We start from the raw sequence: 14,177 nt of genomic DNA, 5'->3' as shown, positions 1-14,177 counted from the left end.
TCATTTTATATAACCTGTAAAAGGGGAACACATTTAAGGCATATTGCACAATACAAGTAGTCATTTTCCAGGTAGATCTGGGCTGGTAACTTTAAATGTGCTCAGTGAAACCAAATTTTCCGCTTCTGGGTCAGCACGTGAAGTCACCACTCCGCCCACATCCAGGTCTCCGTTCCCGTCGATGCACACGTGTTCCCTCCGCTGTCATTCGGAGAGCCATTCTGCCTGAGAGGCACCCAAACGAGTGACACTGTTTACAGGAGGGTTGGTGACTTTGCACCGATCAGTCAGTATTCCTACCAATCGATAATTCTCCAGGACCCATCCATGACGCCGAGTTGCCATTTTCTTTGGAAAAAGTCAACAAAAATGTTTACCTAATGCTTTAAAAACCCTGGTAGCTTCACATTTGCAGGAAACACAGTGGGTTGTATTTTTTATTTGTATTGCAAGAAAGAAAATGTGTCGAGCGCCTTTTCCTGCGGAGAAGGAAAGTGCAGCACGTGTAGTTAGTGTGTTGACCAATCAGTTGTAGAGCCTCGTGCAGAGGGGTATAAATGAGAGGCAGTTGCCGTAGAGACGTCTGCAACTGAAGAGTTGAACGCAAGAACCCGTGATATCTCGTAAGGTAATGCTAGCACGATGATGTTATTGTTCACTAAATGCCATGTTGTCCGGACGCGAACTTCTGTCACGGTTGCTGGTGTTAACGTACTACTGTGCGAAACATTTGCGAACGCTGTCATAAGTTGGCAATGAGCCTTTAAGGTTAACCAGCCACATCTCAACAGCTAAGCTAACGCTGTTAGCTATGCTAGATGCTAGCGTAAAGTCATTCGTGCCGGCCTTATTGAGGTAGATAAAACAGTCGTACAATTGGTGCAAAAGTGAAAATACTTAGCTGTTGCCAAGATAAATATAATGATAAATAGTATGGTTATAGCCGCTCCGACTGTCAGCTAGCTAGCAAGCAGGTTAATGTGGTCAAAGTCGCCGGGCAATGTTAGCATTTATCAGATATTTCCAGCATTTGTCATTTCTAACGTTAGCTAGCTAACGTGACGGTGCGGGTCACCATTCCGTCCTTTACACAACTCGTCGGACGAAATTTGAATGTGCAGATTATTTTTATGCGAAGCGGTAAAAACTCATTGCCCTCTAATTGTTCACGTAAACGTGCTCTCTGCGATGTCGGAGTTGGCTAACGCTAGTTGCTAAAGCTGCCGGTGGGCGTGGTGGTGGCTTCACGTGTTGGCCTGACATTGTCAACAGCGCAGCATGCAGGCACGCTTCAAGACTTTACGTAACTAATACAAATGTAAAAAAAACGATAAACCGTTATATTCAGCAAAGCTCGCAGCACTTTCCGCATCTCATTGTGCGATTATTGTAATCATTAACGCTAGCTACAGGGTTTAATAGACTGGTATCTCTATTTAACGGGTTTCTTTTTATGAAGTTATGGTTCACTGTCATATGGTTGGTAACATTACAAGGGCACTGGCAGACCTAAATGCAACACGGTGTGTGTTAATGTGAGGGTTTGATGGGAAGCAGGATACGTTTTTAAAGATGTACCTGGTTTTCTTCTGACTAGTCTCCCTCATCCTAGTTTGTAATTTAAATGTTATTCCACATTATTAGGTTTGCATTAACATGCAGGACGGCTGTCAGCTGTTGGTAGTTTTGATGACGTAATGCAAGCAATTAAACCCTATGTGTTTTCAAATGGCCAAACGGAATCGGTGTACTGTGAAATGTGTATAGTTAAATGTTTGCTGTGGAATGTTTCAGTTGCCCACAGTACTTTGTTTATGTCTCCTATATCTTTGATGTCACTTGCCACACTTTTACTGTAGGATAGTGTCATCTTAATATGGTTTTGTTTGTAACTTTTTAAGATCTGAAAGAAATGATTTTCATTCTCTAGTATTAATTAATTGTTTTCAATTGACTGATTTATCTTTTGGTCTATGCCCTTCACTGTTAATGTTGTCGGTGTTCCAAATTATGGCAAACAGTCAGGAAATTGATGTTTTCCTTACAGTAATATGAAATGTATAAAAGCAGGAAATAGTTTAATGTTAGAAGCTGGTACCAGTTAACGCATGGCAATTGTACCTAAACTGATTTATTTGAAATGTTTGAGTACAAGTACTTCTCTATTAGCCAAATAAATTTACAAATTGTTTCAATTGTTGTGTCCAAAACATGTCAGAATCATGCTTTCTGTGTGAAATAATTGAGAACGTCAAATAGCATTTGACTGCCAATATTGCAAGTTAATGACAAACTCATTACCAGATCATTGTGACATCATGATGCGTGACACTGTGAGGGACTCCTTATTTAGTCGCAGACCTGTCACAGGCCCTCATGCACCCAACAAAAGGACAACACTGTGGACTTCACTGGGAATTATTCATGTATGAAAGTATTGTCTTCATTTGTCCTCTTTTATTTTTAAAGAATAAAATGGAAATAAGAAACAGAACTTGCAATGTAAAATTATTTGGTTTGGGTTTCAGAGGAAAATAATCTGTATGTTTGACAAGACAATGTTTTAAATGTGCAGATTGAGAATCATGGTATTAAAAGTAGTAAGAATGGATTTCAGTTGTCAATACAAATCTGTTTGTTTGTTTTTTACCTGTTTGGTTATTTGGATCCTTAATGTTGTTGTGTATCTTGTATTTAAGGTGCTTTTTTTTAATAAAACAAACCTCAGTTTCCAGAAGGCAGGAGTAAACTTTAACTATGTTTTACCTAATTATATAGCAAAGTTTGTTTATAGTACTCTCTGTTATTGGTGCATGGTGTATCCTCTGTTAATGATTTAGTGTTTTACCATTTGATAATACTCCTCCTTGTTGGAAACATCTATAAATGCTTAGTTTTTGCTGAGCTACGATGCTGAATGGAACACTTCCTGAGAGATGCAGTAGGTGGCAGTGTTGCCCATGTTTTGCAGGAAAGATGCTCCTGAGCATCCGCTGTGTGTGTGTGAGTGTTGCTGGTTAAATATACGTTGGTGTCATTCTGTGATTCCTCTGGTTTTTCTCAGGGAGCTTCTAAGTGCACAAACCCAATGAAGGCACATCCTGTGTTCAGAGTAAATTAATTGGAGAGTTGTTGATGGTGTAATCTCCAAAATTCGGTTGTACTTGTTGGTTATTTTACATTACCCCCATGTGAGGGTTTTCTGCCTATATGCCACGATCAAACATCGCTCTGAGTAAATAATTAATAGTGACTTTTAAGTTTCATAGCCAGTCAGCAATATTGAGCATACTGTAATCAATAAGCTATTTTCTCACCATGTCATGTCCGAGAGGCGGTAATGAGTGCAGACATTTTTGTATTTCTCTTTGTATGTATATGTACATATATGTGATCACATCCGAGCTGCTGGCTCATTGATCCTCGTTCTTGTCTCATGTTGAACTGGATTAGGATCAGACTATGTATTATGACTGAGATCCTGAGCTGCTAAATGAGTTCAACACAGTTTAGCATCAAATGAAACAAAAGGACGTTAGGATTTTAGGACAGTAGCTGAACAAACTTAAAACATATTGATGACTGTTTCATACTTTCGTATGAAAGTTATTGTCAACAAAACCAACGACTGTCTGACTGCCTTACTCTGTCTGTGGTACTTACCCACAATCCAATTTGCTCCCACTGAAAAGCCACAAACAATGCTGATTGTTAACAGACAAGCACCATTATTGTTGATTTTGGTCTTTCCATTGACTTATTTGGCTAACACTATATCCCTAAGGCTACTTTAGCTGCTACTAGCAGAACAAATCCAGATGTAATGAACTATCAGCGGCCACATTGCTTTGTGGGTAACAGAGGCACCATATTGAAGGAGGTCAGATTTAAGGCAGAGTAGGTTTCAGCACTGATGGAGTATTAATGAGAGACTGATTGACTGAATAACCTTTTTGTTCTTTTACTAAATGTAATCCCAAATGTACATTTTTTTACTGACGCACTGGAAACTACTCTTCACTCCTTGTCTAGGAAAACGTGTGATGAACACCAAGTTGCAGCAAAGCATACAAGTGCCTGTTTCTCCATTAATGGCCTCTGGACGACACGATGACTGACGTGAAAGTCTGTCCCACTGTCAGCGGGAACCCCCCTCCGCCGGAGGTCGTAAACCCCAAGAGTCCTGGCCGTGTAACCAATCAGCTGCAGTTCCTGGAGAAGGTGGCGATCAAAGCTTTATGGAAGCATAACTTTTCGTGGCCCTTTCGCCAGCCAGTTGATGCAGTGACACTGCGTCTCCCAGTAAGTAATAAGATGGTTACTGCAGCATCATAGTGTGTTAGTGTTTGAACCTAAAGGAGGTCTTGGTGGAAAGGTTCCATCAGAGCTTGGTGTAGTCATGAAAGTCTATTTGTTGTCTTTCAGGATTATCACACAATCATAACAAAGCCTATGGATCTGAGCACTATTCAGAAGCGTCTTCAGAACAAATACTACTGGCAAGCACTTCAGTGCATACAGGACTTCAATACCATGTTCAACAACTGCTATGTGTACAATCGGGTAAGAGCATCCTGTTTGTGGCGCTGTCTATCCCACCAACATGTTGGTACTACGGCATTTCAAACGGCCCAATAATAGACATACCGACTTAGCTGTGGGCAAGTTTTGTAATGTTAAAAGTAGGTCTGTGAACTGACCTGAATGCTTTTATTTCATTATAATCTATACCTTTTCTTTTCACAGCCTGGAGATGACATTGTTTTTATGGCAAAGACTCTGGAGAAGCTTTTTTTGCAGCAATTGTCCACAATGCCTAAGGACGAGTGTGACATTGCAGCTATCACTGCAAAGGAGCCAGGGAAAGGGAGGAAGACCAATGCAGGTATCTTGCACATTAACAGTCCCTAAAGATGAGCTCATATATATATATATATATATATATATATATATATATATATATATATATATATATATATATATATATATATATATATATATATATATATATATATATATATATATATATAGGAGCTCCACAATATATGTGCACAATATATGCTCCACAAAAAAGGGACCTTTAACTCCCCCAAACACGCACAAATATTGACATGTTTGAACTTTGCAGTAATGTCGTTTGGATGCTAGTTGTGCAGCCTAATTTTAACAATTTCAAAATAATATCCAATTCCTGTGCATGTATTCCCTTTACCTGTTGTCCTGCAGGTGCTATAAAGCAGAGGTCCCATGTGTCTGAAGTTGTTCTCCAGCAGACCGTGACGGTCATTCCACCTGAAATGAGTCGGTTCATCCCACCCACCCAGCTCTCACAGATTGATGCAACAGTGAGTATTTGAATGGTTTGCAAACAACTTGCACAGTAAACCAACTGGCTTTAAACGATGCAATCGAATGTCTCTAAGGGTGTGAAAACATGCACAGGTTACTTTGATTGGTTGTCGTAGTGTTTATGACAAGGTTCTGACGCTTGGCCTGTTATTTCAGTAAGATTAGAAACACAAATATGTTGTTTTTTATGTCTTAAATTACATGTTTTCTCCATTTGAAAAAATAGGTAAAATAAATGTTTTTACTTTGGATTCTGATGCACCAGACCAGTAGTAGCTCGTTCTGTGGGCTGCATTCATACCAGACTACAATACATGTTTTTTTCATGTTAGACAAACTGTCTCTATTGCATGAAACCAGTGAGACTGGTAGTCTTCCACAAATTTGAGTCATTCACACGGCCAAATACTATTTGAACCAAACTTTCAAATTGTAAATTCTTTGTCCCGATGCTTCAACTTATGTCGTGATTTACCGTTCAAGTGCAACCTTTTATTCCTGAACATCCAGATTAAAAAAGGTTTTAAGAGGAAAGCGGACATCATGACCTCCACCACCTCAGTCCTCACCAGTGGTGACGTCTCCCTCGCTGAGCATCATTCAGCACCGTGCGCGTTATTCTCCAAGAGAGGCAGTCAAAGGCCCATCAAACCTCCGAAGAAGGACTTGCCAGCCTTGGAGGGCAAGAAGATCCGACTGTCCGATCAGCTCCGGTGCTGTGATGACATCCTGAAGGAGATGCTCTCAAAGAGACACTACGCATGTGCCTGGCCCTTTTACACCCCCGTCGATGCGGTCACTTTTGGCTTGCACGACTACCATGAGGTCATCAAGCAGCCTATGGACCTGAGCTTCATCAGGGTAAGATGATTATAAAATATATTTCACACTTATTTTCAATGCAAGTCTGATCAGTTTTTCATTAAGTGTCATTTCCTCAGAGGAAGATGGATCAACGAGAGTACGTAAACGCAAAGGAATTTGCCGCCGATGTCCGACTGATGTTCTCCAACTGTTACAAATACAATCCACCAACGCATGAGGTGGTCGTCATGGCAAGGAAACTGCAGGTATAGATTCTATATGTTGCGTTTCCCATCAAAATGCATTCTGTGCGTCCTTACGGCCTAATACGTGTGCTGAATGTACTTTCCTCTACATACACAATTAGCAGACCCAATGTTTTGAAAGACTGTGAAACCGACATTGTTTACATCCATGTGTGCTTGCTAGCAGGCCCATTCCTCCTCGCCTTTTTCTGTTGGCACATTGCTACATCTCCTGGCATTTTACCACCACCAGCTGTTGACCAGTGGAATAGTATGCAACCATCTGCAGGACTGGATATCACACATAACTAACAGCAGGGGGACCCACCAGCAAAGCTGCAATGTGGAACATCTGCAAAGAATTTTAGTTCAAAACATTTTAAAAAATGAACGAGCGTTGTCGGCAGAATGTGAAGAGGTTGCTTTTAGAGTTTCAGCAGTTTGGTTGAATTTAGCATAATTTTGCTCTGCAGTGACGTAGTAGTTGGCTTCTTTATTATTACTTTTTTTTAAATAACTGATTGCTATAAATGTAGATTTCATGGACCAAATAGTAGAGATGAAATACTGCTCCCCCCCTCATTTGTTAGGAGCAGATGGCTTCATGTTACACATTGCACCTTTTTAAAGTCGTTAATATAATAATATATATGTTTATTAGCAGGAATATTTAGAATGAAAATGTCTCCGTACGTTATGCCTGCCTAGACATGCTGTGAACACAGACGTCATTCAGTGAATGGAAGTCGAAGCATTGGTGTCAATATCATCATTTCTGTTACTACTATAATAACCTTAGTGTTTGAATCAACAGGAAGTTTTCGAGGCCCGATATCTGAAGGTTCCCCAAGAAGAGCGTTGTCCCATACCTCATCAGCGAGTTGACAAGGGAAAGAAAGACCGAGTTCAGAGTTCAACCTCTGAAAGCGAAAGCTCCTCAGAGGCAGAGAGTTCCTCCGGACAGATGACCACGCAGCTGGCCAATCTGGAGGAGCAGGTTGCTATACATTCATGCCTGTAACCGTGCAAATGGCTTTAGAGAAGTTATTCTTTCCGCTGCATTTGACCTAATTGGCCCATTGATGGCTGGCTTTTCAGTTGAAAGCTGTCCGTGACGAGCTGAAGAGACTAACCCAAGAGCCCCTGGTTAAACCTAAGAAGAAAGACAAGTTGAAAAAGGAAAAAAGAGCCAAAGAAAAGGATATCCGTCGACTAAAGCACAAGTTCTCAAAATACAAGTCTGTTGTCGAAAAAATGGCCAACCGCAAGAGCTCTACTTTGTAAGTTTTAATATGGTTTATATTTTGTATTGTTGAACCAAGCATTCCACATGTGCTAACATTAGATGTTTATCTATTTATGTCGAGGCATGGCAGCAGACCCAACATTCATGGAGTGACTTTAACATGCGAGGACGACGTCTCATCAGTACCAGTCACCTACCAGGAGAAAAAACAGTTGAAATTGGACATCGACAAGCTGCCTGGTGACAAACTGGGCAATTTGGTAAACATCATTCATGCCAGGGAGTCCTGCATGCAAAGTTCCACCCTGGAGGAGATCGAGGTGGACTTTGAGGTGCTGAAGCCCTCCACACTGAGAGCCCTGCAGAGGTTTGTCGCAGCATGTCTGAGGGAGTGCAACGAGGACACTGGCAGTAAGTACAGCTCAAACCTGCTTTGCTTAAAGCTAGAGTGCAGAACTTTTGAGATTCTTGTGGTGTTCTCAGTGCGGGAATGTCACCACAAACACCACGACTGTGGTACACTGAAGAATACAGAGAGCTTTCCCTGGCGGTGGTAGGCTTATTCAGCATTTAAAATCACATTTAAGTTTGTAAAATGTGCAATTAGGCACTGTGTCCAAAGCGTTTTTTTCCCAGTTGAAAATGCCCAGCTGGCAGTGCTTGAGAGCATTATTGAGGCGCAGTGTTTTTTCCGCTGCTTTGGTTGCGTCTAGTTGCTATGATGCGGAATATCATCAAAGGTGAAAATGTCGGCACAAGGATGAGTACTTGCTCTGGATGGAGCATGTAGGGAGAGAGGGCCTGCCGGTCTATATGGCTAATGGAGTTTTGTGGAGGAAACATCTCGGCAACAACCAGTTTCAGATCAACTTATTTTTCCCACACAAAATTTGTTTGGTACAGTGCTCCAGACACGAGGACACCATAAAGTCCACAGTAAAAACATAGAAAAAAACAACACAAACAACAACAGGGCCGCAACATACGAATAAAACGCATTCGATCTCGCCTTTGTGGTCGGCTGTTTGTCCCGCCCCTCCTCCACTGTGATTGGATGACTGGGTAAAAAGTGACAGTGACAAGTGCAGCGTTTTACGCAGTAAAAAGTTTAAAATATTGTAACTCTCTGCAACCAGGAAAAGGCAGTATCGGGCAACGCTCAGCGCAGCACTCCCACGGCAACATTTTTTAATAATATGCTGGCCTCTTTTGTGGAAGCAGCCTCTATGGAGGGTTATTGTCTCTTCTGTCCTGCAGAAAACAAGCTGGTGAAGCCCACAGGAGGTTTGCCGACTGGCAAACTAAAGGATGCTGAGACATCACAGGCTGCCAACAAAGAGCAGCACTTGATTAAGAAAAAAAAGCCATTAGGTAAGATCTTAAATTGATTAACAATCTAATCGCCACAGTTACGCTTCCACATGTGACGCATTGAGTGTAAATATTACCTCTTTGTTTTTTGTTACCAGCTAAAATCATGGCGGCTCCTGCCCTCGGCTGCCCTTCATACCTCAGTGAAATCAGCAGCAACAGCTCTGGCAGCAGCAGCAGCAGTCATTCCAGCACGTCCAACAGCAGTGACTCTGAATCAGGTCAGCTGCTTCCCTCCTTAGCTCCTCACCTACCTCTGGTTTACCCTTCCCTCCTCTCCTTTCCTAGGACAAGAGATAAGCCACGGGCATAATTCACCTGGGTGCCTTTCTATGGTTCCAACCCTTCTCTTGGTTGCACACCAAATATTTAATTGTTTTGTATTGTTGCACATTCATCAAGTGTTTGCTCTTTGTGTTTATCTCACTCACATTTCTGATAATCTGTCTACACAGAAGAGGTGTGTCCCCATGACACCTGAGACGGTCATTTAATTGTTGTGGAAATTAATTTATGTCTTGCTTTGCGTCATCAGCGGCACTGATGAGTAAAGCACATTGAAGAAGGCACGAAAAACCCCAGTCTGACACTCTACACTAAGACCTGTCGTTACAAGAAACAGTTTATTTAGTTTACCAGCGAGTAAAGTTAAACGGATGAAAGAAAAACTTCTATGTATAATAAATTGTCCTCCACATTGACGAGCAAGAGGCGCTACATGTTTAAAGGGATTATTATGATAATACATGATAGCCTACAGAATAATATGCCTACGAAAACAAGTTTCTAAAACATAGTCTGTAGCTAACGTTAGGTTTTTTTTTGTGACAATGGAACCCAGTTAGCTTAGTTAAAAGTTATGTCTGTTCTGACGTCAATAGAAGCCTTGCCTGGGAACTTTGTTCTTTCATCTTTCAACCAACCACTTTGTACAAGAACCCCCCCCCCCCCACTGTCTGTGCGTCGGTATAAACCCACAGTGGGAAAGCATTTCAATATGGGGCTGTGACAAAATCTAGTGTGAGACTTGCAAACTAGTTTATTCTCTTTCATCGTATATGTTTTCTGTTGTCCTGTTTGAGCACGGGGGAAAGAAATGCATTCCAGACATTTCTTTGAAAGACCTTTTTAAAGTATGAAATAAATAAAGGGATTATTATAAGGTGGGGTTGGGATGAAGGCGCGTGAGTTGTGATCAACATGGCTAAAGTTCACATAAAAATGTATAAATGTTTATTTAAAAAAAAAAAGGGAATTCAGGAAAATTCTAAACTATTTTTTTTGAATAAAATGATCTGTTTACCTATTTATTTTCTTTGGTGTTTGGAAATAGTTGTTTGTTGATTTGTTAAGTTATTTGTGAGCTAATCATTAAAAATAGTTTGGACAATAGATATTTAAATATACAACATTTAATTGTCATGTGCGTGTCTTTCAGTGCCAAAAGCAAAGAAGACGAAAAGCAAAGACTCTTGCCAAAAGATTAAGACGAAGGTAAGCTCAGTATTTGCTTCCTGTAATCGGTTTCATGGTGAAATCTTCTTACTGGTTAGAATGAAAAGTAAGAGTGTCATTTCTCCTTAAGTCAAAGGTGACTCGTGCTGCCAGTGGCAAGCGGATATCGGAGGCCAAAGACTCGACAAAAGCCTCGGTCAAGACTTGCCCAGCTTCTCTTGCTGTGCAGTCCTCGGTGACGGAAACCAGAGGACACCCAGCACACCGTGAGGAGCTGACTTTATCTCCTCCAGGTACTGCCTCCATGTATCCTTCATGTCCCTCAGCTAACAGGGAATTAAGAACTGTCAGACGGCATCAATACCTCCCAAAAACACTGAACTCTCATTGAGATTCCTTCCTCCTCCCTCACTGATGTGGCTGCTCATCCATTGACCCTTACCCTTCCAATGCCTGTTCCCCTCAGGCCGCCTGTTCCCCTCTAAACGTCTCGTGTCCTCGGTGTCGGTCAGAAACAGAAGTTCAGGAAGTTTCACTCGCTCTCGTTCTAACAGGGCTGAGCAGGAACGTTAAGGTCCAGTCAGTTAGTGCCCTTCTTTCTTTCCATCTCATGCTGCCTTCAGCTGAGTTATCTGTGCACTAGCTCTTGCTCTAATCCGTATGAAGGCACAGTAGTTCCTTGCCTCTCACATGGTTGCCATGTGTTGAATATCAATATGTGCCCTTTTGCCGTTGACAGATCTGTCTGCCCTTTTATCCCCCATGACATCTCCGGGAGTTGTGCTGGACTGGACTGCCACCAGATTTGAGGTGCTTCTGATGAAATGGCAACACTTCACACACACCCTTTGTTTTGATCATTCGAACTTTTAAAAAATCTTGTGACGCACATTTCTTGTGCTGAATCTTGTTACGAACTGCACCTTTTTTTATTTTTATAACGACCTGAGTATCAATGAGATCATACAAGTCAGTTAATGTAGTGGTAGTGTAGTGGTTCTACGTGTCATTTCTGCCTTATTGCTGACCGACTATCATTTTACACTGAGTAACCTAAAAGCCAACACATCCTGGTTGCTACTGAGTTCATGTTGTATGATACACCAGACCGAGTTGCATTTACAGGCCTCCCCTGGCTGTGCTTACAGAGCTGTTTGATAGTCGATCAACAGAAAGTCCCAGATCAGGTGCATCACAGTGCTCTTATAGAAAGTAGATGATCTTAAATTGTCGGAATCAAAAGTGTTGCTCCTCATTTAACTGGTTGCTCAAACAAATACATTGCCTCCATATTACCAATGATTCTACAAATCCTTTTGCAGTATCACTACTTCAGTGTTAACTTGTGTCTCTGTGTTCACTCAGTTATTTCTAACAACACTAAATTGTAAGTAGAAGTAATTGTACATTTTCAATGCTCCCTGGCAGTTTTTCTCTTTGTAGACTCATAATTGTAAGAAAAGTATTCAAGGGCTATCGGAACGAAGAAAGACACCAACAGGACCTTTCCTATACTAAGTCTTCTTCACGGTTTTATATCACGGATAGTTTTATGATAGTCATAATGTTTCGGCTTGTTTGGACTTAAATATTTAGAAATGTCACCTAAAGATTTTTAAATGTTGAACTAAATCCTTTCAGCAGGGCCCGGTGCTGTCCCCTCTGAGAGACGGCCCGGTGCTGTCCCCTCTGAGAGACGGCGCGGTGCTGTCCCCTCTGAGAGACAGCCCGGTGCTGTCTCCTCTGAGAGACAGCCCACCGCAGTCCAAAGATGAGACCAGGTCCAGTAAGTCACTCCAAGACCGCTACTCTGACATCACTATTTATATTTGTTAGCAATCCTTTAGCAGGACACTTATTTTTATATGGATTGTGCCAGATTCCAGATACCCGGAGGACTTCCCTGACAGCCGGCTGACCAATGTGCCTTACACCAACACAGCCAGTAACTCTGCTGAAGAGGAAAAAAACCCAGTTCCCAAAAAGGTCAGCATTGTTTTACCTGAGTAACATGTTGTGGTGCATTCACATGCTCTTCAGAAGCTCCCATTGTTCATGAGCTTGAAGTCGTAATGTGGAAACAACATAGAGGTCTACAGAGATGTATTTTACTGCTCAGCGCGTTTAAACTTTGAACCTGAACACATTTGGCGCCACCAGTTCCCACCTCTCTTGAGATGGACAAATGAACACGGTGCTTTGTCTTGTGTAGGACATTGTTCTGAAAAATGCTGAGTCTTGGGCGAAACTGGTGCAGCAGTCAGTCACTGCGACTGCAATCAAGTCCTCAAAGGAGAGCTTCCAGAAGTTCCGTAGGGCTGCCATAAAGAAGGAAGAACGCGAAAAAGCCCTGAAGAAGAAACAGATGGACGACAGCACGGAGAGGGAGGCTCCTGAGAAGAGCAGGTAATCGAATGCATCAAACTTGCTTCTAAATTTCATTTCCTTATCTCATTTTCCAGGCTACAATGCATACTTCAAAGAGTCCTGATAAAGCAAAGCAGTATTTTTCTGTGAAAACCTTTTTGATTGTTAAAGAGGAATATTTCCGATCAACAAGGATGTTCTCCTTCTAGCTTACCGGGCCCACGTGGAGCAGAAACGAACCCACAACCTATCAAGGAGGATCCCGATTCACCGGAGAGCATTTGCACAGAAGCTACCCCGGACGCTGCAAAAGATGTGGAGCAGCAAACGTCTCCCGCAGAAACGCAGCCTGTGGCCACACAGCCGCCGGTGGACCGGGAGAGAGAGCTGGCCCGCAGGAAGGAGCAAGAACGCCGCAGACGAGAGGCTGTGAGAACCCTCGGCCATGTTTCAGGGTTATGTTGTTGTTCTGGTGGGAAACGGCTTTCTAACAACTGTCCTGTGGTTCATTTTTCTCTCTTCGTAGATGTCTGGTATTGACATGACTCGGCAGCGGGACATCATGACTTCATTTGAACTGAACCTGGACTAAAAGACTCGGCGAATAGCTCCAGCTGCTGCTTCTTTCTTGGGCACAAAAGACAACTTCAACAGCAACCGTATGCATGTCCCTGAGACTAGAAAATAAAACGGTAAACAGCTGATGCACTGTTGAATTGGAGATGATTGGGGTGTCGCACTGTCAAACTTAATACCTGGAGGTAATCTGTACAGCGTGTTTTTCTGTTCTGTTCGTGTGGATGAGTCCTCCTGCTGCTGACAGTTGTGTATGACGAGCTAATTCATGCATTCATACACTGAAGTTCAAACGCCACCTTGTCTAGTTTGCTGAAATGTGTTGTTTAGTTCTTCTGCTACGTTATTCCATTTGATGAACCCTTACCACCAGTTTTCAGTTCACCCCGACATTAATGTCGACAAAACAGCCGTTTATATATTTACGTTACATGCACGTATGACTTGTTTTGTTGTTGTCATTGCACAAAAGTAAATACAAGTTTTGAATAGAAGGTGGGTAGGGTCTCGTCAAGAGTTTCCAGTGTTGAACTGAAGTTAATAATGTCAGTTCCTTATTTGCCTGACTACTTGAAAAGTACACGCACTGCACTTTGTTGTTCATACAGTTCTGGCTGTTCCAAAGTTGTGTTTGGAGATTATCAGCATGTTCTGTATGTTACGTTTGTATATGCTGAATAAATAAGAATTTCTTTCTTTATTCTTTTTTTTTTACTCATAATAAAATTATTTTCACTAAGCGATCTTTATCACTTCATGACTAT

General features: G+C 41.8%; 1 protein-coding gene across 3 annotated transcripts; it reads left to right on the top strand.

Annotated features, from left to right (window-relative positions):
• The first annotated feature begins 235 nt into the window (after positions 1 to 235).
• brdt (bromodomain, testis-specific) lies at positions 236 to 14,156 on the top strand. 3 transcript variants are annotated; one of them, XM_076079277.1, is made up of 20 exons: positions 236 to 623; positions 4,033 to 4,302; positions 4,426 to 4,563; positions 4,747 to 4,885; positions 5,227 to 5,345; positions 5,860 to 6,210; positions 6,291 to 6,419; positions 7,213 to 7,395; positions 7,497 to 7,678; positions 7,766 to 8,055; positions 8,902 to 9,015; positions 9,114 to 9,236; positions 10,454 to 10,509; positions 10,601 to 10,763; positions 11,210 to 11,280; positions 12,112 to 12,256; positions 12,350 to 12,456; positions 12,683 to 12,876; positions 13,047 to 13,266; positions 13,364 to 14,156. In XM_076079277.1, exons 2-20 carry the CDS (start codon positions 4,111 to 4,113, stop codon positions 13,427 to 13,429), a joined length of 2,982 nt encoding a protein of 993 aa, XP_075935392.1. In that variant the 5' UTR covers positions 236 to 623; positions 4,033 to 4,110; the 3' UTR covers positions 13,430 to 14,156. The 3 variants fall into 3 exon arrangements, with proteins under 3 accessions (XP_075935392.1, XP_075935393.1, XP_075935391.1); XM_076079278.1 differs by having other exon boundaries at positions 236 to 628; positions 12,115 to 12,256; XM_076079276.1 differs by having other exon boundaries at positions 236 to 628.
• Positions 14,157 to 14,177: the final 21 nt, after the last annotated feature.

The sequence above is a fragment of the Anarhichas minor genome, unplaced genomic scaffold, assembly GCF_050575085.1.
Source record: "Anarhichas minor isolate MPS153535 unplaced genomic scaffold, ASM5057508v1 ptg000071l, whole genome shotgun sequence".
Taxonomy (NCBI): Eukaryota; Metazoa; Chordata; class Actinopteri; order Perciformes; family Anarhichadidae; genus Anarhichas; species Anarhichas minor.
The sequence above is the reverse complement of the archived record's forward strand: the minus strand, read 5'-3'. Positions and strand labels throughout refer to the sequence as shown.